This window comes from Rhynchophorus ferrugineus, unplaced genomic scaffold (assembly GCF_030347505.1).
Source record: "Rhynchophorus ferrugineus isolate W39M unplaced genomic scaffold, kcgeb_rfMv2 rfM2, whole genome shotgun sequence".
Taxonomy (NCBI): domain Eukaryota; kingdom Metazoa; phylum Arthropoda; class Insecta; order Coleoptera; family Curculionidae; genus Rhynchophorus; species Rhynchophorus ferrugineus.
Window position 1 is genome coordinate 62,556,709 of NW_027472581.1, and position 25,775 is coordinate 62,582,483.

At 32.2% G+C, this 25,775-nt stretch overlaps 2 protein-coding genes across 3 annotated transcripts; both read left to right on the plus strand.

Annotated features, from left to right (window-relative positions):
• Positions 1 to 350: 350 nt before the first annotated feature.
• Positions 351 to 3,218, plus strand: Rassf (Ras association family member). Its single transcript, XM_076394234.1, has 9 exons — positions 351 to 520; positions 653 to 921; positions 972 to 1,251; positions 1,309 to 1,561; positions 1,634 to 1,822; positions 1,949 to 2,129; positions 2,185 to 2,383; positions 2,566 to 2,785; positions 2,841 to 3,218. Exons 1-9 carry the CDS (start codon positions 481 to 483, stop codon positions 2,899 to 2,901), a joined length of 1,692 nt encoding a protein of 563 aa, XP_076250349.1. The 5' UTR covers positions 351 to 480; the 3' UTR covers positions 2,902 to 3,218.
• Positions 3,219 to 14,810: 11,592 nt separating this feature from the next.
• Positions 14,811 to 19,620, plus strand: LOC143190123 (uncharacterized). 2 transcript variants are annotated; one of them, XM_076394235.1, is made up of 14 exons: positions 14,811 to 15,089; positions 15,143 to 15,177; positions 15,232 to 15,802; positions 15,860 to 15,995; positions 16,077 to 16,260; positions 16,313 to 16,566; positions 16,625 to 16,892; positions 16,954 to 17,213; positions 18,025 to 18,129; positions 18,318 to 18,503; positions 18,570 to 18,927; positions 18,986 to 19,126; positions 19,181 to 19,301; positions 19,354 to 19,620. In XM_076394235.1, the coding sequence occupies exons 1-14, from the start codon at positions 14,948 to 14,950 to the stop codon at positions 19,533 to 19,535; spliced, it is 2,943 nt and encodes a 980-aa protein (XP_076250350.1). In that variant the 5' UTR covers positions 14,811 to 14,947; the 3' UTR covers positions 19,536 to 19,620. The 2 variants fall into 2 exon arrangements, with proteins under 2 accessions (XP_076250350.1, XP_076250351.1); XM_076394236.1 differs by lacking the exon at positions 15,232 to 15,802 and having other exon boundaries at positions 15,015 to 15,089; positions 19,354 to 19,618.
• The last annotated feature ends 6,155 nt before the right edge of the window (positions 19,621 to 25,775 follow it).

Genomic DNA, 25,775 nt, shown 5'->3' on the forward strand with positions numbered 1-25,775 from the left:
ATATCAAAATATTATTAAAATATATTGTAATCCTAATGTTAATATAACAGTATAGATTAATATGCTATTAAACAAAATGTCTGTATCAAGTATTTATTATTAGCTCTAAAAAAAGTAAAACTTTAAAAAATCTACACATCTTCCAGAGTCATCTAGTAAAGAATATTTGAACTAATACATCAAATGCATTTTACACTAAAGGAGAATTTAATAGAATAATTCAATAAAAACTATAAATAAAACTCAAAATTATAATCAAATAGAACTAAATATTATACCAGAATACCATGATAATTTGTAATTGTTGGGTAGATATCTTCATTTAGGATCAGCTGCAAGAATGTTACTGAGATGTCAGTGACGTCATGTTTCTTACATATTAGTTTAAATTATATTTGTTAACACTATAGAGTATGTTACTCTATGGTTAACACTTTTATTATTTTATAAGAGTTGTTATATTATATTTTAATATATACGATGTGGAAATGCCACAAATGTCAGAAACCAGTGTATTTTGGTGAGTATTCTTTTAACACTGTTCTTTGTCAAACAATTTTTTTAAATGTATTTTTAAAACCCTTCCATTTACTACTAAGTTAGCTGTTTGTTAGTTTATTTTTCAATTTTTTCAACATAAATTGTTTTTTAGCCGAAAGAAAACATTCATTAGGTTATAATTGGCATCCAGAATGTCTTCGTTGTGAAGAATGTGGTAAACGTTTAAACCCAGGACAACATGCCGAACACAAAGGAGTTCCATACTGCCATGTTCCTTGTTATGGAGCTCTTTTCGGACCTCAATTATTTGGACATGGTACAAGAGTGGAATCTCATAAAAGTTTTGGATTACAGAAGGATTCACCTAAGTTAGGAAATAAACCAATTCTCCCAAGATCCACTTTAGAATCTAAAATTAAAGTAGATACGTCTATTTAATTGTAGCTGTATACTTAATTATTTATTTAAAGGTCTACAATCACTTTTATGAGGGTAAAAGTGGTGAAATACGCTGCCGTGAGGTAAATGGTCGTTATATACTAGAAGGTTCCCTTCGAATTCATTGGGGTGTTCAAGGAGTTATTCATTTAAAAGAAAATGATGATCAAAGAACCGTTGTCACTGTAAGAAAACGAAATTCATGTCGTGCATCATCCAGCCCAGAATATGATACTGATGATGACATTCAAAATATTTCTACAGATTCTAGTTTTAATGATGTCACATCTAACACAACTACATTAGATAAAGGTATGTTCCTAACTTTGTAAATGTACTAGTATGTTTCTAATGAAACATATTTTACAGATATTGAAAGTAGCATTGATTCACTTGATTCAATCGCTTTAGGAAGTAATCCTTCCTCTCCCAAAAATAATATGCCTAAAAGTGTTACATTGCCATCTAAACTTGATGTAAAAAATATGGAGAGAGATGAATTAGATGATCTTCTGCAGGTAGAAAGAGTAGTTGATAATAGTGTAAAATTGTATCAAACAATGCCAGCTCCTTTACCATCACAAATAACTACTGAATCTGATACTCTCAGTAGTAAAACAAGGTAAATTGTAATCATTTGAACTTGAAATTTATGAAATGAAAGAACATTTACATAACTTTATTCTACATACAGCTCTTCTGAGGAATCCAAAAATGGAACAAAAACAGTAACAATAACTGAAGATGCAAGTACATTAAAAGCTACAATAGGTTGTGACAATAACAAAGATGGAACACTTAGTGAAGATAAAATTCCCCTCTTAACTAATTCGTTTAGCAGCAAAGAAGATACATGGGTTTTAAATAGTAACCATTTAAATAGGTAAGCTAATAACATTTTCAATTAATTTTTTATAGTAATCAAGTTAAAATTGATTTATTATCTAAACACAATATTTTTATTAGTACATCATAACATCCAAATATTATTTCAAACATAATGCCATAGGTCTATGTCTGGACCTGATTGTTTGGAAAGGCTTCGTGATTCTCAATCACCAGAATTTGATAAAATAAGCATTACCAGTAGCGATGCTACTACAAATGATGGCGTGGTATTACGTAGACCACAAAAAAGTGGATCTACCGCTATAAGAAGAAGACCTGGGAAAAGACTATCTAGAAGCAAGGTGTCAATACAATACAGTATTAATAATATTAACACTAATGTAAACATAATTTTAGGTCAAAAGGAGGTGCTCCATAAATGGCCATTTTTATGATAGAGAAACAAGTTTCTTTACACCACCACATGGGAGTCAAATGAGTGTTTGGATCACAAGCCTCGTCAATACTCATGAAGTTATAAAATTATTGTTAGAAAAATATAAAGTTGAAAGTGATCCCAATAATTTTGCCTTATTTATTGTTAGGGACAGTGGAGGTATGTGTTGATTTAATTTAAATAATTAATTTTTTATTTATATCTTATATTGATATGTTCTGGGTTTGTGTATGTTAATACAATCTTCATTTTATATAATTAAAGTATTGCTATTGGACGGGTGTGGGAAATTCAAATAATACTAATTAAAATGTTAAATGAACATTATTTTATGTTTCAAGAACAAAGACGTCTAAAGGAAGATGAATATCCATTATTAGCTAGAGTTTTATTAGGCCCTCATGAAGATGTAGCAAAATTATTTTTGATGGACAGCCATTCTACACCTGAAGTAAGCAGTGAGGTAGCTCAATTTTTGAACTTATCTCAAGTGGAATGTCGAGCAATTCTAAGCCAATACTATTCACAAGAAGAAAGAGAAGTTGCCAAAATTAAAGAAAAGTAAATTTTTTTTTATTTATTTTATTCACCATAACTTATTACTTTTCTATTCTAGGTATTGTGAAATGAAAAGAAGGATAATACATCGGTTACAACTGCTTTCAGCAGGATCTTAATTTTTAATAGTAACAATAATTTTTTTCCGTATTAAATAATTATTGCAATGATAAATAATGGCCTAGTATATGTTGCTATAGTTCATTGCTTGTTACTGTACTAAATAGAACTTTTAAAATCAGAATGTTTTTACATCACTTATCCATTAACTTGATATATTATATGTCATTATGACCACTTTATTACAACAGACTGTTTTATTTTTTTGTTGCTTATTCTTATATTTTAAGTATATTCGTATATAATATGAACATGTTTTATTAAACTTTTGTATCGAAATATATGCTATTTAATATATAATAAATAGATGAAATAATTTCAGATGTTTTTAATAATATTGATGTCATAAATTGAAGTAAATAAGCTATTAAAGACTAGGGGATGATAACACCATTCAACATCTGTCACTTGAGGGCAAATGACGTCAGGCCGACTGCAACCTTGCCGATATGTTAAATTAGTATTTACATATACGGAAAATAGTATACAGCACTTTTGCAAATACTAAAATATCCCAATATAAAATAAAATATAGCTTTGCATAGTAAGATTTGTATTGAATGTTTTAAGTCTCGTTTTCTCTTATATATATATATATATATATATATATATAATGTAAGAAAATATTTTTTTATTATCTCATGGCCGTACAGGTACTGATATTTTTTGTACAAATTTTCTGTTTTCCTTATACAGTGCTTAATTTTATTTGTGAAAGTTAAAGGATCATCTTTATTTAGAAAAATATCGGAGTGTTTTACGCAGAATTCTCTAATTGTGTTTTGTAGATTAGAACTAAGATGAATTACTTTTATTTTCTTAGTAATATTTTGTATATTAGTGGTTTCAACAACTCGGTGAATTTCTTCGTGTTTGTTTTTATTGAGAGAAAATAAAGGAAATTTTTCTCCGTTCGCGAATAATATGTCGAAATTCAAAGTCTAAAATACATTTATTATTATTAAAAAAATTTAGTCCAAAAATACCATCAAAGGGTGATATCACTTGCGTAAATTTTTTTTAATTTTGAGAATATGCAAAAACCAATACTATTAGCAATTTAAATGGGAGTTTCATTAATTCCAAATATTTTTAATTTATCAGAGGTCAGTTTATATTTTTTCAAAACATCAAGCGTTTATAAAATTGAAATTGCAGCTCCAGAATCAACTAATAATTTTATTATTGATTTGGAAAATTCTAAATTCATTAAATGTTCTTTCGTTCGGGAATTTTTGTATAAAAAAATAAGTTTTGTATTATATTCGGTAACTTTCTGAATTTTGATTAGTTGTTTATCAATGGGCTCAATAAATCTTATAGAGTTTTCATGCAATTGTTGTTTAAAATGACATAAAATTTTACTCAAAATTTAAATAAAGAATGTCCAATATTTATCCGTATTGTTCCAAAAGTGAAATTTCAGCCCAGGTTTTGAATTCCCTTGAAGCAATAAATTCTAAAGCTGGACCTTCCAGTCGACGTTTTACAAGTAAATAAAATGTCTAGTTCGTTCTGATCAATTTTCAAATTCAAATTTTGAAAAAAAGAAATCAACAGAGTCAATAAAATTGTGTAATTTTGAACGATTGCAGGATCAAATTGCCTTATCAGAATTTAATGTATAAGTGGTTGTATAAGTGTAAGTAAAATTTTCTTGAGTACTTGAGTTTTCAGTTGCAATGTTTGTTAAGTAGTCACGGTGGTATAACTTTAAAAAAATAAAAATGTTGGCTCTTGTACTCTGTGAGAACGAAATATTGCTCTTCCAAATTCCAGTAGTACGCAAGTCTAGGGGAATTTCTTGAAGTTTCTTCGATGTAGCCTCAAATTCTAGTGGTCCACGGCTAGGGACAACTTGTCCAATTTCCATTGGTTCACGTGTAGAACTTCTTGAAGTGTCCCCGGTATAGCCTCAAATTTCAGTGGTCCACGGCTAGCGACAACTTCTTGTCAATATTCCAGTGATTCAAGGTTAGGAGAACTTCTTGAAGAGTCTTCGGTGTGTCCTAAATTTAGGGGTAGGAATACATAAGATTCGGAAAATAGGGTAACACATTTTTCTGAAGTATCCATTTGCGCTAATTCCAGAGATATGGATTTCTTAGAGGCCGGTTTCTTCTTTTTCAGCTTCCTATAATCTTCAAGGTTGCAATTGTCGCTGCTATAATCACTAGGGTTGTCATTGTAGTCAACGGAAATACCCAATTTTTCTTGAAAATACTCGGGTACTGCAACTCCCGATGTCTTAGTGTGGAAATAAGTTGGTCTGCTTGTTTGATCTCCTCGTGGTTGATTTCTTGCAGTTCCAAATGAACTGGTTCGACATTTGTGTGTTATACATATCGGTAATTTTTTCTCGTTCGTATATTTGTCCGTTTAGTTCTAAGGGACACTGATCCATAATAATCAGTGCGGGCTCTATTACTGTGGAGATATGTCTAAGTTTGATGCATTTGTTACTAAGACTGGTCGCAGGGAATGGTATGACCAATGTTTCGTTATCGCTAATTTTTGTTACGCTTGGTTGAGTGTAGCGGATGTTGATCAGTGGGCAGTTGTTCTGACCGATTTGGTCAATTTTGGTCTTGAATTATTTGCGGAAGTCCAGGGATGGTTTAAAAGGTGAATAATCTATATCTATATATATATATATATATATATATATATATATATATATATATCTTTTGTAACAATGTGTGCTTGTCTGATTCATTTGCAGTTATTGACCATTGTTACCCAAATAAATGACCATACTGGTGGATTAGACCTACAAAGGTGAAACCACGTTAAAAAATGCACCTAGAACTTTACCTCATAGGTGGTGTGGTAAAGAGTAATATCATTATCAAAGTTCATTTAAGTAATATTGTTGTTTTGTATTTTTCCTAATTTCATAAGTGAAAAGTAGATATTTTGAGAAAAATATGTATTACCTTACCTAGTGCATTTAAAAATGATAATAATTTTAATTTCAATCATCACAGTAATGTCAATTTCATTTGTGAAGTCTAATTAATAAAAATCCCAAATAAGGATTTCAATTAATCATTAATATTAGTGTATTTTAAGTTGGTTCTTAAAATAGTACTAGATTAAGGATATACTTTTGGCTATAATCAAATTATTTTATCACTACCATTTTAATACGATATTGATCTTACAATATTAATATTACAAATAAATCAAAAGAGTGTTGAAGGTCTAGTTATGCAGGTATTAGATATTTCGTATACTTTTGAAATGGATAGTTATTTTGAACTTAAATGTCATCTTGTTTTAACATAAGCATTACTAATGCATGTTAGAGCATTTAGAAGAAACATAAATACCAATATGCCTCAACATTGGTTAAGATATTTTCTGATTTTTTCCACAAAGGTTCTTATGCAAATCGATTCGTTAAATGTAAATTTCATTTTTATTTAAATTTAATTAATAGAAGCTCAATTGTACCATAATGATAATATTTCCTATAAACACTATATATGTTTGGGTAATATCAATACATTTTAATTAGTATAATACATTCTGAGAATTTTAAAATAAACGTTCAAAGAACAGATTTTTAACCCTCAGACGAAAGAAATGTTATAAAGTGCAAGATTATAAAATTTTCAGACAACATTGTACTGCTGTAATAACATTCTTGACAAAATTTTGAAGTTGATTAATTTTAATTCAAAGTTAGGGTCGACAACAGATCATATCAATGTGCGAATAGTTTAAATAAATGAATACAAATAAAGGCTTCAAATGGATAATTTAGTAAAGAAAATTTAAAATATTTTGGGAATAAAATCAATAATGGTAGTCTAATTTAATAATAATCTTGAATAGGACTATTGATATTGAAAATACAGCAATTGTATATTTTATATTTTGTTACTATTGTACAAAATAGCAAATGATTAAAATAAAATATTTTCTTTAAAGGAATATACTCACATTTCATTTGTCAAATTATCTATAAATTAATTAAATAAGTTAAATAATTGTGAATTAAACAAAACAAAAATTTTTAAGCTAATCCAAATTCTTTTAATTTTGGTGGTTTTCTGAAATGGAATATTATATAGTCAACATAAAGAAAAAGATAGAAGAACAACCTTCTTAAATCTAATGAATGTGCCAATTGTAGTTGCATGAATTTTGTATTTAGATATGGCTTGAGATTATTATCAATTTAGAGGTTCTATCTTTGAAAGATCTGATGCATGATTTTAACCTGAATTAACAACTTTCTGTTCGAGAAATCACCTACTTTCGTCAATAATTCTCTAGACATGGATATAATCATAGGCAAACGCTTACACTAGCGACATAAGGTAAAATTGGAATTATAAATTTAAAAATTGTTGTATATACATACATTGAATATAATTCTAATCGAAATAAAGGCAGCATAACAATAACTTACAAAACTTTTGTTAAAAGGCAGCAACTAATCAGAGAATAAATTAACTTTTGTACGCAAATACAAGAATGTATATGTTTTAATGAATACATGCAATATAAAATAAATCTATTAAAAAGACAGTGATTAAGAACAATAGTCATATAAGTAGAATATATACAATTTAGTTAAAAGTGAAAAATGATCAAAATATAAATCAAGTAATGAAATGCATGAACAAGAATAGTGTGAAAGTAAAATTCAACAAAGGTTTGTAGAAAAACAATAAGGATAAACAGTTTATAGTTGGGTAAAGTAAATAATAAGTATACAAGGCAAACATGAGTTTGATTGTTTAATTGAGGAATAATGAAAAGGATAATATTGTAGTTGTTGGCTAGTTTTATTGGTTATAAAGTTTCAAAATGTTACCTAATATGGTAGAAAATGTAATTAAAATAATATTTAGCTGGAATGCAAAAAAAATGCAAAAGTTAATTACTTGGGAGTTGTTCCGGCAAAATATAAATTATAAAGTTCGTAAGAAAACTCACAGAATAAGAAGCATATAACGCACCAGGCTATTCAGAAAAGTTAAAATGGAGTCTAGCAGTTGAACCTCACCGAAGGCATTAACTTCAGTTCAGCCAAAAAGTACAAAATTGACTTCACAGAAGTTATAAAATAAACTGCATGGAAGGTATAAAATGATACGATGAAGGAATAAATCATCAAGGTAAGATATTTGAAATGATCAAGTACTAAAGAATGTGTTTCCATTATAGAAAGATCAGAACCACCAACTACAATGTTCCAAGAGCAGCCGGAGTGAAGTCTTGCGAATACGCTGCTAAGTCAGGATGGGCGAATGTTGGATATATAAATAGTTGGATGGATGCGCCACATGCAGCGTCCTCATGTATATATGGTTGCATAAGTAGATAATAAGCAGTTTCCTGTAGATTGTAATGAGCGATTCATTCTGCGTTGGGGCTATGACCGAGATGTTTGTCGAAATAAATAGAGAGTGACTCAGTTGAATCCAGTGTTTTAATTGTCCAAACACCTTCACCAAATCGGTTCTAACAATTTTTAAAATTATTTTAGTTATTATCACACAGTAGTCGTTATATTGTAGGCAAATTTAGATTATTTGCCCTGATACATTTTAGTTCAATTTATTCATTTATGTTCTTTTTGCTGTTGGTTGCACAAAACCTATTTTTTTACTGCTAAATATGATAAATAATCCAAATGAAACCGAACGCCCTAAGAATTTAAATGTTAGAAAGCGGAAAAATCAAGAAAACGAGATTCAAACTTTTAATACAAATCCTACTACTATGCAAAACTATATTTATATCGCTTAAAACTATATTATATTACGATATTTTAGTATTTGCAAAATCTAATTAACAGAAAAATGTATTTAGTATGTTTGTGAATTAGGTTAACGGATGGCAGACTTAAGCAGTTCCGTGCTAGCTCTCAAAGAGAACGGTCGTGTCCGGTCGGCCGAACCTACCTGCGCTTCCGAGAATTATACGAAACTTTCTCTGAGACGGTCGATCCGTTATCACGTTTCCTCCAATGCCTACGACAAAAAAGCGTCTATAAGCGCCGAAAAGGCGCATTTACAGACAAGGCAATGGCGTCATGTACGTCAAAGCCGACGTCGTCTCCTGACCACAATCCCAGCTTTCCTAACTCTAATGGACCATCTTTCGAAGACAGCCGAGAATTGCTCATAGTAGATTTAAGAAGACAAAATGAAGACCTGCGAAAGCAGATAGCTGAAGTGAAAATGTTCGCTAAAGCACAAACCGACACCCTGAACAAGCAGACGGAAAAGCTGGAAAAGAGCGAAAAGGCTTCTGATCTTAAAGGAGAAATCAAAATTCTCACTGCTACGATAATAGATTTCATGAAGTATCAAAAAGATGCCATGGAAATAAAGACTCTCGCTGCCACAGAAACCCAGACCCAGACACCAGCTAAACCGGTACAACGGTCAGACGAAACTGAAGACCCAGACGACGGTTTCACCTTGGTGGGAAAAATTACTCCACCTCAGGAAAGCCAGCTGCCGAAGGCCGGCAACAAGGGGAAACAGGCAACTGCTCCCAAATCACAACACAATCCGGTAGCCAAGGCGGCCATTCAATCTACCCAATCGAAAGCCAAGGCTAACGTACAGCCTTCGATTACAAAATTTGCCACCAGACCAGTGCAAAACAAGCCGACCACCAGGACGGCCCCACAGCCACTACCGAAACAATTTACCACAAGACCAACCCAGCCTGTGCAGGTAAGTAGCCAGCCACTAAACACATCTTAACCTCCACAGCAAAAACAGTGCCAACCGTTTCGGCGACTGTTTCTCAAAGTCCCCAAAAGAAAAAATTCCGCCTATAGTGCTACGTGACAAGAAGAGGTTCATGGAGCTCATTAGAATTACTAAGGCACAATCAATAGATATTATAACCCGAAACAAAAAGAAGGGCATTTTCTTATTCGTTACCACAAGCTACGATTACTGAAAACTCACTACCCTGCTCGAGGAAAGGAATTACCCTTACCATTTTTTCTGTCATCCGGAGGAGAGAGCATTCCGGGTAATAATAAGAAACATCCCAGAATCACTCTGTATTGACGATGTACGTGAACTTCTCTTTGATCAAGGCTTCCATCCCAAATTTGTGCAAAGATGGAAATTAAAATCCGGGATAGAACTACCAATTGTTCAGGTAGTTGTCCCTCGCGAAGAGCGACAGATCATATATATGACCAAACTCGGCGTCATCACAGTGAAGGTCGAGGTCCAGAGGAGAAACGGCCAGCCAGTGCAGTGCTTCAACTACCAGCTTTTCGGGCACTCCAGCTCGCATTGCCGGAAACTGCGCCACCACTCAAGTCTCACTAACAAGATTCAGGAAAAAGACCGCCTGGAAAAATTACCAATCTCTTACCACACCAGAACAGCTCGAGGAAGCCGTACGCAAGCTAACTCGTGATATTCAGTCTGCTCATGAATCTGCCACAGTCAAAATTTCATCACAACCCCAGCGGTGGAAAAACAACCTTAAACGTGAAATTCGCATCAAAACCAGTTTATGCAGATTAGCTCGATTCACCCTTGATGCTGCAGACAAAAGGGAGGCGAACAGAGTATGCAAGGGGGTAAGGGTGGCCGTCTCGACTTGGCGAGCAAATAATGGAACTCATTTCTCGTGGACCAAAGACTGGATGGCCCCCCTTCCTTCTGGTGTGTCTCCAAATGCCTCATGGGGAAGACGCACAATGTCATCCCCCCTCTGAAATCAGCGGTTACAGGAAATTTCGCAGTCACTGACAAAAAAAAAGTCGAGCTCCTTGCAGAGACCTACGAAGCCCAAATGAAATGCCTCTCACCCGCAGAGAACACTATAGTTAAAGACAATGACACTGTCATCAACGAATCCAACTCCATCAAAAGACCAGTAACCCAACCTTTCGTGTCTCCAAAGTCTCTACAGACTATGATTGGCAAACTTAAAACCAAAAATTCTACAGGTTTCGATGGGATATCGATTACCCAGTTAAAAACGCTCCCGCATAAGCAACTCGCAGAACTGGCAAACATCATTAAATCCATCATGAGGCTGCAACATTTCCCGGCGTCTTGGAAACACGCACATATAGCGGTTATACCCAAGAAAGGAACAAAATAATCTCCATCTGATTACAGGCCTATCAGCCTTCTCAGCGCCATTTCGAAGCTTGCCAAGAGAGCAATACTCTACGCTCTCAACTCTTTCACAAAGGAAAACAATATCATTCCAGATGAACAATTTGGCTTTCACGCTCACCACTCATCCGTCCATCAGGCTACCCGTCTGGCCGCACACATCTATCACGTTCTTGACCAACGTAAAAAGCTTGGAGCAGTTCTTCCGGACCTAACCAAAGCCTTCGACAAGGTCTGACACGACGGATTGATCGCAAAGTGCTCTCATCAAGTCCTATCTCTCGGACAAATCCTTCCAGGTCAAGATCAGGGAGTCACTTTCCAGTCGTAAACAAATCGATGCTGGCGTATCTCAAGGGTCCCCGCTGGCCCCAGCCTTATTTAACTTCTTTATTTCAGATATGCCGAGAAAAGAGCACATTGACGTCGCGTTTTACGCTGACGACACTGCTTTGTTCATGGTCGCCAGGTTGGAAGTTACAATTCATGAACGTTTACAGAAGCAGCTCGATCATGCGGTCAAGTAGTTCAAATTCTGGAGGTTTCAAATCAACCCCCTGAAAACCCAGGCCATCATTTTCCATAAGAAGCATTACGCACTGCGCGTCTCGCAACTTAAGATCCACATCGCAATAATTCCATGGCTGGATAACGTCACGTACCTAGGTCTTCACTTCGACCGGCGGTTCGGTTGGCATTCCCAAATCCAAAAAGGTTCGGGGATAGCAAACTTGCTATCTTCTCTGATCTGCCCTTCTAACTTCCCATCTCCATCAAATGCTTATTTTACAAGATGTTAATTCGATCCGTACTCCTCTACGGATCTAATGTCTACTTCAAGTTTGTTACACCCAACCAGGTCAAACGGCTTCAAGTTTTCCAAAATAAGCCACTCAGGAGAATATTAAACGCTCCATGGTTTGTCAGAAATAATCAAATTCATAGGGAAACTGACACTCCAGAAATCAAGTACTTCATATCTCAATCATTCCTCAAACAACAACTCAGCTCAAGTTCTTCTGAAAACGCGCTTGTTCGCGAGCTGGTCGACATGCTGGGAGCTTAGCACCGCATCACCGCCAAGCTCCCCCCCTTTTCCAGGCTGAAACGACCTCATCCGTAGCTACAGTCGTAACTTTTGCCCCCATACAACAGTATCCATTTGTGTGTTAACTCAGGTTTGCGAATCAATAGAATCGCCAGGCCCTCGTGCCCAATAACGGCTGCCCATCAGCGAGTGCCATATCCCCAAATTTAATGCAGTAGCAGTAGCGATCTACAGGGGTCAACTGTGAGGCGGTTTCGGTTTAGTGTATTGGTAAGCCCAGAGGCAGTCCCACATAACCCGGTCCAACTTGTCACTCCAGTGCAGGTCTCCGCAACTAGGTATGCGTCCTGCATTCCACCGCCTGGTTTTTATACCAGAACAAAAAAAAGGCAGACTTATGATAAACAGCAAAATTTCAATATGCAACTAGTCGCAAAAGTGTAAATCCCCCACTATACTATTTTCCCTATATGTAAATACTAATTTAACATATCGGCAACGTAGTAGTCGATCTGACGTCATTTTGCCCTCGAATGACAGTTTTTAAGTGGTGTTTCTATCCGGTAGTTATTATTTCCAGTAAAGGTGCCGGCCTTTGTATCCTAAAACTGTACATGTCAGCATTCCCATCTCCAAGTCCTGATACCACGCCCGCCTGATTAGGGAATGAGTCATCAGGTGCCCTCTACGTAATTCGTTAACAATGCCGTTCTGTATTTTCTTTCAGGTGAAAACTCTTAATTCCTTAATTTAAAAAATACACAATTTGTAATATCACCAAAAACAAGAATATATGTTGAAAAATGTAAAGAAATTTTAATGTCCGATAGAATTTTAATGTATCCTAACTTTAATAAATAATTCAAATATATAACTTTGATAAATATTAACAACAGATGCTTAAAATTTGTAGTTATTTCCGACTTGAGGCATAATGGTAAAACGCAACGACCGATAGCTTCTCAAATATTAACAAACAGAGAAATAAAACACTCAACAACCGAAACAGGATCACTATCAATTGTTTGGAACATTAAACATTTTAGACCTTATCATGGACCAGAACCAATCAAAATACAAAGAAATATAATAAATTATTTTTAAAATTATTATTTTAATTACAATCATGCAGTAGTTGTTATCAACGAATCTATTGTAGGCAAATTTAGATTATTTGCCTTGATGCATTTTAGTACAATTTTCAACCAAACCAAACCAATTATATTATTTTTACTAAAAGTTTAATGTTAGAAAGCGGAAAAATGGAGAGATTGAGACTCAAACATTTAATACAAATCTTATTACTATGCAAAGCTATATTTTATTTTATATGGGATATTTTAGTATTTGCAAATTCCAATTGATAAAAAAATGTATTTGTATGATTGTGAAATAGGTTAACGAACTGCATACTTCAGATGAACGCCAAAATTTCAATGTGCAGCTCGCGGCAAATGCGTAAATTCGCCACTATACCAACTCTTTATTTTTTTATTTCTAGAAATTAATCCCTTCCAAAAGAAGTTATGTAAACGGCTATATACTTTTCTTCTTGGATCAATAGTTGCAACTCTAATAATATAATAGCTCCTGAATTCAAATCTTTTAAAAGAGGAGAAAATCCAAATTCAATACACAATGAACTTTGGTGTAAAATGTTTTGCCCTAGTAAGATCAAATTTTTCCTTTGGCTAGTATGACTGAAAAATCATTTGAAGCGCTCAACATCAGTTTTTTTTTAATTCGTTCGCTTTTAGGAGATTGTGAAGAGGATTAATATGAGGGTTCTTTATTATCCCGCGATATTGTCACGTCTATAATATAATATTATTATCAGAATTATTTAAAAAATGTAAATTTAAAACCTTTTAATTGTATATTACATTGGTTTGCTTTCAGTCTAAGAAAACGAAAAGAGAGAACTCTTGATAGATGTCTAATATATTAAATTGATGGCACTAGACATATATGAAAAAGGCAAAAGACTGAAGAAGTAATTTTGATTTGTTCCAAAGTTCTTGTTTGTTTATAATATTATAAAACAATTGTTTGTTTATAATATTTATTTTTACAGATGATATTTATTTCATACATCGAATTTTATTCAATAAATTTATTTGAGAAATTAAATTGTTTTTTAATTTAAATTTTATTTCTTAATTAAACGTGACGTCAGAGCTATCCTGTGCGCACATGCGTGGCAAACTTTATAAAGAACCAATCAATTGTTTTCATTGCGAAATGTTTTTACAGGTGCCTATAATGCAGATTTAAATTGTCCAATTAAGTTACTTGAATTGATGTTGGGTATAGCAAAAGTTTCCGCCACATGCGCCTGTTGTGTTTTCTCACTATTACTCTATTTGCAAAACGTAAATAAAGTTTGGCGGGAGTGTTGAAGTTGATAACACTGTCGAAGCTAATTACAGCTAAAAGAAGGTGTATTTTAGTTGGTGAGATATCTTTGCAATTTAACTTATATATTTATATAGTTATCCTACTATTTAGTCAAGATTATATAAAAATGCTGCTCAAATAAAATGTGTTCACATTTTATGATAAATGTATAAAAATCAAAACTTCAGTATGTTTTTAGTATTAACGATATAGAATAGAGAGAGCAGATTTAAATTGGCCAATCATTTTACTTTAGCTAGTAGTTTTAGGTTTAGGTAGTAGCTAATTTAATTCTAAATAAGTAATCAATGTTTTAGGTGGAAAGAAAGTGTTACAAGTTATGTTGGCAGGTGAATTCCTAACAAATTTGAAAAATATTGTTAAACAAAATCAATATAAATAGTCTAAGAGAAATAATGCCCATAGTTTTGATAATATAACTTTGAATATCCTGGACGAAGTAGGTTGGGGGTTGTAATGAAACCATTAAGAATTTCGAAGCCAAAAGAGCCAAAAAAATTAATAATTAGAAAAAAAGGGAACAGTCATAATGACTCGGTTAAAGATACTACAAAGAAGCATCAAAAAGCAAAATGTGGGAAAATTTTATTTAAATCATGTAAGTAAAATATATTTTTATATTTTCAATTATTTTCATAAAACATCTTTTAGGTGCATCACTACAAAACAAGGAGAATCCTATTAAAGTAAGTGATATTTTAATTACGATATTTTTATATTTTCAATAAATTATTATTTAGACACATATGAGCGGAAACCAAGGGGCTCTCAGTCTTTCTGATAGTGTTATTAATCATACACAAACAAATGATTCTCTCAATGGTAGTGTCAGTAATGAAAATGTTTTTCACGTTGCAACTCAGGAAACAGCAGAAAGTGTAGAACAAAGATCCTACTATTTTCCTCCAGTTTCTGAAAATATTAATGATATTGATAGTTTAATTAACATTCTTTCAGAAAATGTTAATAAACTCCTAGAAGAATCTAAGAATTTTAACGATGAAGTTTCATTGAATTTAGTCACTTGTTTTACCAATTTAAAAACTTACATCAAACGGTTACATCAGTTGAACTCAGAACAAAAGCAAGAGGTACACCTAGTTCCAAAAGTAAAAATTAATATCTCTACTCAGACCAAACATGTTAAACATGATAAACAGATGCAAACTTCACAAACATCATTTAAGGAAATGATTTTTATAACTCTTAATAATAGCCAAAATTGCATGATTCTGACAAATACTAATAATTCTAAAAAGGACAAAGAGTCAGCTATTATTAAAAATGTTTTAAAAAGTTTTCATCCAAATAGTAAGAATAAATTGAAATTATTTATGAATTAAATTTTAATTATTTCAATTATTTTAGATATGAATTCAGCAATAGATATGAAAGCGTTTCAAAAAACTCAGAGTTCAGTGCCCTCGTGTTCTCTAAAATCTAGTGAAATAAGAGTGCCTAAAAAAGACGTTAGAAGAAGATTGTTCCATGACGATAATGTTAGGTAATAGATGTTTAATATTGTTTAGATTTAACATACATTTCATTATATTATCTATAAAGTTCATTTATGATTTTAACACAGAGAAGCTAAGAGGATTCGGCAACTCTCAAATGATAATTATGACGAAGATGGACCTGCTAAAAGAACAAAAATAATTAGAGATGATCTAACAGTTGAACTTAAAGATTCGGAATATATAAGTGAAAGTGATATGAGTGTGATTGATTTAGCTGAAACTGATTCAAGTGAAGATATGAATTATTATGTATGATAATATATTATTTAGGATATTTCTTTAACTTCAAAATGTCTTTTAGGATAACTTGTTAGAACCCATGAAAAAATTTAAAACACCTCAAAAACAGATATGCAGACGCACAGATGATGAAGGTATTCCTCATAAAAAAACCACAGGAAAATCAGATCGGGAAAAAGATCAACAAAATGATGGAAATGGCTTATTTTGTAGCTGTGAGAAAGACCAAAAATCTAGAAATTTGAATATAGCAGTTAATACTGAGTATGATGTAATTGAAAATATTCCAAATGTACAACCTGCAAAGAAATCTAAGTATAATAATAATATAAAAGTGAATTAGAAGGGTTTCTCATGTAGTCGTTTTTTATAGGTTTTTAGATTCCAAATCTAGTAATGATAAAACTAGTTTGAGTGAATTAGACAAAGAAGTTTTAAACAAAGATCCAGCATCAAATAATAAAATTGTGCCTCACCACCTAGTTAGCGTGCTTCTCCAACGAGATACATCTGCTGAAGATGCTCCTAATATAATAAATAATGAGAAGCATGTTTTCAGTGAAGGATTTGAAGAATTACAGACGAAAAGAAATCAAGAGATGGAAACAACCCAAAAGGGATTAACACAGAGTATCGATGAAGTAAAAATCATCTTAATTATTTTATTATACACATATAAATTTTAATTGTCATCTATTTTAGTTTTTGAAGGAGATTGGAATTGATAATGCTGATGATAAAGAAATAAAAAGGGAGTTGGAAAGTATACATTTTACAGCTGAAATGAATAAATTAAAAGAGAAATATAATTCCAAGATTTTGATATCGCAAAAGGTTAAAATTCCAGAATCTAGGATAGATAGGGATAAAGATATCATTAATACGATAATTATCAGTGATGACAGTGACACAGAAGTGGTGGAAACCACACGACTAAAGAAAAAGAAATCGTCATTTAATAGGTTGGTTGCTTTAAATATTTAAAATTTTAGAGATTTAGAACCCAAATAATATAAATTACTCTCAGATATTCTGACAATGAATATATTTAATTTATACGCAATATATATATTCCATATTCATAACAGACGTTGATATATATTACCCATTTTGGCATTATTGGTTGTCTTGAACTATTGTACTTAAGCTTGAAGAAATTTCTATTCCTAACTCTCCTTTTATATTTGACATATATTTAAGTTGGAACTATATTGCTCTTAAATTATTCTTTATCTCCACACAATATTATTCCTTTACTGCCAGGAAATTCACATATATTATGAAGAATTTGCATTACATTATATGTAATATAGGTTGTCTAACAAATGATAGTTTGCTTAGTGCTTCTAATGTTTAAGAATACTATATGTTACTTCTTATGGATATACTTGTATCATAAATCCACGTAAGCTTTATTCACATTGCCGATACTTTCTAAATTTCCAGAACTGGACAGTCAAGCTTCAATACACTGCCAGAATCAGATTTAACCATAATTAATGAACGTCCTTTTATAAATTTACTTTGCCGTGTCTTTAGTTATAGAACGATCACATTTGTCGACACTCGATTCAAATACTGCTCAAAAACAAAAAATATATCTCAAAAATAATGTTATATTTCAGTAACAGATATTTTTTATTTCATTAAATAGTGCAATAAAGTTCCCCAAAATAGTAAACTTACAATAAATGTGTAAATTATACGCACCCAGTCCTCGTCAGTATCGGTTCATAGCTTTCAGTGTTTTCCTTTAAATATAAATGATTTCAGAACTCCGGTGGTAAATTTAGAAGAATCTAATTTAATATCGAAAATCTTATCACCACCACCAATATTTGGCGATGATGTAGAGGATATTTCAGTTCAACCAGAGAGGTATGTTTTATTAATATTTTAATCAGCCTATAAAAACGTGTCAGTACTACTATCTATAGAAACTCATTACTAAATATACATTTTTAAATCCAGTTATTATTGTTAACATAAAAAAATATTTAATGAATTATGAATTCATATGGCTATTATTTATTCATTTTGTTTTAATATCTATCTATATCATTCAGATTGGCAGAATTAATAGAACCCGGGAAAAATGACCAAAGTGAAAATATTCAGAACCAGAGTATACACAAATCTAACGAAACTAAAGATATTATAGATGATTTGTACAATGAAATGTTTTCACCAATTGCCACATCAAGTCAGAACTTCTTTAAGTTAAGTTACCCTCTATTGGTAAACGATTCAAGGTAGTGTCATTCAGTATATATTATATATAGGCCAAACATTATATTAAGTCTCATATTAATTTTTAGCCCAAACATTCGAAAACCTAACATATTATCACCGACACCAAATCAAAAAAGTATTTTAAATTATGTAAATTATTCACAAAATAACAACAAGTTAAATAAATCAAAACCTTGTATCATGTGGTCTCGTATATCCAATGAGGACATGGTAAATGTTTTCCGACAGTTAGAATTAAAACGTTTGATTACAACTAGTGAGCACTTCACACCTGAAGTGACTCACCTTATTATGGAGGTTGATAAAAATGGAAAATTAAAATCACATACGGCGAAGTTCCTGTTAGCAGTAGCAGCTGGTATTTGGGTGTTACGATGGGAATGGGTCGTAAATTGTTTAAAAATGAATGCACTTATCTCAGAAGTAACTATATAATTTTAAGTTAACTAAATATGTATTATTGTTGTTGTTTTAATTTTAGGAGCCCTATGAAGTTTTAGATATCAGTGGTGTACCTGGGCCACGAATGTCTAGATTAACTAAGATAAAAAATCCACTTTTCCAAGAATATATATTTTTCTGTGCTCCGACGTTTTCAGTAATATCTATAAATGATATTAAGGTAAATATGTTTTACACTGAATTATATACAATTTACTTATTTTTCAACTGTTAGAACACTGTTAAGATGTTAGGTGGGGAAATTGCTGATGAATTAGATTTATTGCAATTATCTAAGAAGTTCAAAATAATACTAACCGACAGATCAACAGCAGGGGATCTTGATAAGTTTGATGGTAATTTTGCCGCCATTAATTATATACTATCTGATTTGTATTAACATTACAGAATGGTTGGAAGCATATAAGACAGTAACTGTGGATATAGAATGGTTTATAAAATGTGTTGCACAATACAAGCTCTTAAGTTTTCGCTCGTCTGTATTGTGCTCAGAAGATACTATTTTTAACCTAAATTACCCTGATGTCTTAGTAGAATCACTGCCATTTGTTCTAACTGAAACCTTTTAATGTTTGTTGTTTTTTAAATAGTTTTATCTATGTATCATCTTTTATATATTTGAAACCTTTATAGTCTATTATTATAGTTATATGTATATTGTATATTATTATAGTATTATTATTGTATATTATTATAGTCTATTATGTTATGTTGTTTGCCAATATATTTTTGTACTTTTTTAACTCAGGTTTATTTTTCTTTTATTTTAGATATATTTACATTATATAACAACGTGAATAATAAAATATGTACTAAAATGGTAGAGCCCTAGCACACTAGCGGATGGAAACAACATTGAACCTGTTGTTCGAGCAAAATGACGTCAGACCGACTGCAACGTTGCCGATATGTTAAATTAGTATTTACATATAGAGAAAATATATATAAGCGTTTGTATAGTGGTGGATTTACTCATTTGCCGCCAGCTGCTTATTGAGATTTTGCCGTTCATCTGAAATCTGCAATTTTTTCCGTCTGCAATCCGTTAACTTAATTCACAGTCATACTAGATAATTTCTTTTGTTAATTAGGTTTCGCAAATACGAAAATATCCCAATATTAAATAAAATATAGTTTTGCATAGTAGTAAGATTTGTATGAAATGTTTGAGTCTGGTTTTCTCTATTTTTCCACATTCCAACATTTAAATTTTTAGAGCGCTTTGGCTTTATTTGGATTATTTATTATATTTGCCTGTAAAAAATCGGTTTTGTGCAACCAATCCCAAAAAAGAACATAAATGAATATAGTGAGCTAAAATATATCAAGGCAAATAATCTAAATTTACCTGCAATAGATTCGCCGATAACGAGTACTGTGTGATTGTAACTAAAATAATGATTTTAAAAATAGTTTATTAACATGTCTTTTTATATTTCAAGATTTTGATTATTTCTGGTCTGTGATCGGTGGCTAATTAACTCCAAAAAGATAAGGTCTAAAATGATTTGTGTTCCAAACAATTGCCAATTATCCTATTTCGGCTATTGAGTATTTTATTTCCGGGTTTGTTAATATTCGAGAAGCTTTCGGTCATTCCATTTTATCATTATCCCTCAAGTCGAAAAAAACTACACAAGTTTCAAACATCTTTTGTTGATATGAATTATTTATCAAAGTTAGGATACATTAAAATATTATCCGACGTTTCACAATTTCATCAAATTTTTAATAAATAATTAAATTAAATTAATAAAATTAAATAATTTAATATTGAAAAAGACCTATAAATAATTTTATTTTAATTCATTTTCATTTCTTGGTATACGAAATCTACCATGGATTCCATTTTGTTAGTTGGTCAAGTATTTTCGGCACTACCCTAATTGGAGAATTCCATGACGATATTCTATGATTATCTAATCAAATATATTTGAAATTAATTTTTATCTTCTTGTTTTTGGTCATAATAGTATCCATTGTTTTTGTAATTATGGGATTTTCCGAATTTGTGATATTTTATTTTACAACTGAAAGTTAAAAATTCATCTTTATCTAAAACATTCTATACGTACATTTTTAATTTTATTTTGTAAATCATCATCAATAAATCTACATATTTTGTTAAAAATTTGTTTCGTATAATTTGTTTTTTTGTGTCTTTACTAATGAATTGATGACTATCTGAATGAGGATTGTCTTTGATTGAAAATAGTTGATAGCTTTCTCCGTTTATAAGCGATGAGAATTCAAAATCTAAAATACATTCGTTACTCTAAGAAAATCTAAATACCATCAAAAGAGCATTTGTGAAAACATTAAGATTTATGCTAAGAGAGAGTCTAATATAGGTTGCGTTTATTCCAAATATATTAAAGTTTTCTTTAGTTAGTTTACAATAAAAAAAGAAGAATTAAAAATATAGAAGCTCCCTAATTCACAAATAATTTTATATTTAAGCTAATATAAGGTATATATTACCTATATAAGGTATATAGCGATTGACTACTTATATGAAAGATTGTAATGCCGTCTATGAATATTCATTTACCATAAAGTTTTGGGGGTTAAAATTTGATCTAGCTCTATTGCAATTTCCTCGATTTTATTTCTTCATTTTCTTCATTTAAAGAATCGTTGAGACCGACTTGAATTTTAAATGTTTAATAACAATTTTCGGATTTATGTCTAATTGTATTATAGTTTCTATATGCGAAATAACTCATTTCTTACCCAATACTGAAAATCATAATAGTTGCTTCCAAATAACGTTGCTTGGTGTACTCATATAGTGCAGGGAAATTTCGTGGCCACTTTTAATGTGCTATACAAAAAAAGTGTATTGTTAACTTAAAATTAAATTCGTAGTAGGGATATTTTGCGTTTCCCGCGGTGGGCAATCATATTTCATCCTAGATATGAGGTCTGTTTATATTAGCCAAGTGTGAACATTTTTCAAAAGGCTTTGGTACGGGATAGGGTGCTAGACGGGGTAAATTTTGGTTAGTTAAGTTTACACCCTTGTATCGACGGTTTGACGGATAGTTCTTCGGTATGACTATAGTTTGATAAATAGTTATCTAATTTTATTTAAATATTTTTATTTTAATAGTTTATTTATATACACATTTATTTTCAACGCACAATCCATCTATTATCCAAGACCTGCAAACGTTTCTTCGTGAGAACAACCATTTAGTCAATACAATCAATATATCAGATCCGACAAAAGGCCTGCCGGTGATTAATTATTCCTATATATGTAGGGAACGACACCTAATCCATCTGTCTGACGGAGCCGCATCTCCATTTTAAGATTACGCTCTGAATGGTTCCTTCTTTGTGGACCAGATTAAGGGAAGTCTGCACCGTCAGCACCTATTTATAAGTTTAATTTACAATTTTCTTTTGATGCTTTTATCATCACCGCCACGGAAAGAATACGTTCGGGTGGCATACAATCAGTAATGCTGACGTTATAAGGAAATGATATTTACCTCTAAGTTCAAACTATTTATCCATTTCAAAAGTATAAAAAATATTTAATATCTGCATAACTACACGTTCAAAACTCTTGATTTATTTGCAATATAAATATTGTAAGGTCAATTTCGTATTAAAATGGCCCTGATAAAATAAATTGAATATTATGGCCAAAAGCGTACCCTTATCTAGTACTATTTCAACAATCATCTTAAAATATATTTGGGATTTTTATTAATTGGATTTCTTAAATGAAATTTGACATTTCTGCGATGACTGAATATTATTTTAATAAAATAACAATAATTTTTAAATACACTAGGTAAACTAATACATATTGTTTTCAAAATTTCTACTTATTACAAATTACTTATGAAATTAGTGAAAATACAAAACAACACTATTACAATAAACATAATTTATTTCAATAAAAAGTCACAACAGTAGAATGTCATGTTATTATGAATATATAATTCATAATAAATTATAATATTTAAATGATCTCTCTTCCACACCACCTATGGGGTAGAGTTCTAGGCGCATTTTCTTAACGTGGTGTCCCCTTGTTGGTCCAATCCACCAGTATGGGCATTTACTTGGCTAACAATTGTCAATAACTGCAAATGAATCAGACAACCACACATTGTTAGTTTCATAGCCATGATTATACTCAGTATTTGTACTTACTCTGTTTTATGGTTACATTCTTTTTATCGATTTTCTCTGAGCTATTCCTTAAGGGTCTAAGTTTTATGGACATTATTAAGATTGTGGTAACATTGGTCAATAACTGCAAATGTACCATCTTTCAAATTGGGGTAGATGTCCAAATATTCATCTTGTGGCTTATATAACAGTATACATCCTGTATCCTTTACCTCATTTACCCATGCGTCAACACTTATGGCATTATATTCATCTCTAATAGCTGTGGTTTTGAGATTATAAACTGCTTGTATGTTTTGTAAATTTTTGAGTCACTAAATCTATCCTACTTACATTAGTAATATCTACATTGTCTCTTATATCAATCATCCGAGATATCACATTAAATTGTATTTTGGCTGTTAATTGGGTTGCAATTTCTTCTCTATTTGTTTTCAAATTTTGTAGGGTTTTAAGGTATTTTCATGTCCAAAATGTGTTTTGGTGAATTCTACTTCACATTCTTCACCTCTTTATCTTAATTTAGTAGTAGCTGAGCAATGTGTATATATCTTGTTACTTCCTTGAACGGCAGTTCGGTCCCGACCTTCATAGAGTCAAGACGTGTTTTTTCATTCCCGAAAACGAGTCCCCGTAAATATCAAATAAAATTACATCTATATATTTTTTACGGTCAACTTCGGTTAACGGTTTCAAAGAACTCCAAGGTACGGGATACGATGAAACGGCCAACCCAAAGTGAAGGAAATACGTGCTCTCAAACAAAAGACGCTCTACGTTTCCCAAAAAGGTGAAAAAGTGAAAATTAGTGAAAAAAACATTTAATTATAACAGTACAACATGATGGACAACAACATGGATTTGAATATATTATTGAAAGAAAACAAAGAATTAAGAACGAATAATGAGCATCTGAACCAACAACTGTTGCAATTTTCTAAGGATATGGCTGCTACCGTTTGCAACTGCAAGGTCACATGCAAGATACACCAAAAAGGCATATTAATTATGCAGAAGACAACTACACTGATGAAGACGAACTAGCATTAGAGGTAGGGGAACAGTCTGACTGGACCGAAGTAACAAACAAGAAGGATAAAAAGAGGAAGAAGTCTGAGATGATGCCTTCGCCAATCGCAAAAAGTGCTATAAATATGAAAAAAAAGAAGTAAGAAGACAAAATCGCTCTGCCCCTTCCGATCAAGGTAAGCAATTTTGGCAATTTTAATTTATTTAGATCACAAATAAAGGGAGTAGCCCCTGTCCGAGTATAGTTTAAAGCTTTGTCTAACGATGATATTAACGTAACCCTTAGCAATGAAACCGACTACGGGAATGTAAAAAAGCATCTCATTGAGATGAAGAAAGACAATTCATTCAATAAACTCGAATACCACACTTATCAGTTAAAAAGTGATAAGTGGTATAGAGTAGTCATTAGAGGATTACCGTCCACAACAAATCAGGACGATATTAAATCGGAATTACGGGCTTGCGGGCACGAAGTAGTGACCGTCACTCCTATAGCGAAAAAGACAACTAAAACTTTTCCGTTGTTCTACGTAGACATGACACAAAACGAAAATAATAAAAATATATATGACATAAATTATTTACTAGATTGTAGGATAAAAGTGGTACCTCCGAAGAAAAATAATAATATACCACAATGCACAAACTGTCAAAATCTTGGACACACTAAACATTTTTGCAGTAGGGAACCAAGATGTGTGAAATGTGCCGGTAAACATCATACAACTCAGTGCAGAAAACAACGCAATAGTGTAGCGACATGCGTGTTGTGCAATGAAAAAGGTCACCCTGCCAATTATAAAGGATGTACAGTATATTAAAAAAAAAGAACTCCAGCCAAAGAAAATTACAGCAAACTACTGTTGAAAATAGAAAAACCCAACATTTTTCTAAAAAAAACTACATTAAAATACGGGGTTATGATGCTTACTGGACCCTTTTTTTTTGGCCTGGAATCGGGTAGGGGAATCCTGTTATGGATACCTGGTCGGGAAGACCTGCAAGAATAAGCGAGTTGGACTGGTTATGTGGAGGCTGCCTCTGGGCTACCCACTAAACCCCACCCTATCAGCTGATCCAATGACCCTAACTGATACTTCTTACTGTTAGTAAGGAGGGTGCCCGTTACCGGTAACACCGTTAAGAGGCACAAGGGCCAGGCAAGGACGTGGCGTCGTTATCACACCACGCAGCTTGCGGTACATGAGTTAATCGCTCGCCGAAGAAGGTCGAGACAATTAGGAGTTAGAGCACGACGGGGTAGTGTCGGCTGTGATAGAATAAGGCTACGAAGAGCCGAATGAGTTATTGGCCTAAAATATCGGCCAGCTCGGTAATACATCTATTGTCCGAGAGATGAAGAGTGGAGAAATATCTCGAATAAACCTCGGATATAAAATCGTGAACTTGGGGGACGTCTGTTTCTCTATGAATTTGATTGTTCCTGACGAACCATGGGACATTGATAATTCTCCTTAATAATATATATATAATAATAATATTCAAAACAAAAGATAATTCTTTTGTTTTGAAACACTTGGAGACGTTCCACCTGGTTAGGGGAGACGTATTTTAGATAGACACTGGAGCCGTATAGAACGACTGATCGAACCAGCATCTTGTACAGG

Excerpts from the sequence above, each read along its gene's own strand:
- Rassf (XM_076394234.1), top strand. The coding sequence starts at position 481 with ATGTGGAAATGCCACAAATGTCAGAAACCAGTGTATTTTG. Across the intron at positions 1,252-1,308 it reads CACAACTACATTAGATAAAG|ATATTGAAAGTAGCATTGAT; the intron begins GTATGTTCCTAA and ends CATATTTTACAG. Across the intron at positions 2,384-2,565 it reads TATTGTTAGGGACAGTGGAG|AACAAAGACGTCTAAAGGAA; the intron begins GTATGTGTTGAT and ends TTATGTTTCAAG.
- LOC143190123 (XM_076394235.1), top strand. The coding sequence starts at position 14,948 with ATGAAACCATTAAGAATTTCGAAGCCAAAAGAGCCAAAAAAATTAATA. Across the intron at positions 15,996-16,076 it reads TTCCATGACGATAATGTTAG|AGAAGCTAAGAGGATTCGGC; the intron begins GTAATAGATGTT and ends ATTTTAACACAG. Across the intron at positions 16,261-16,312 it reads GTGAAGATATGAATTATTAT|GATAACTTGTTAGAACCCAT; the intron begins GTATGATAATAT and ends AATGTCTTTTAG.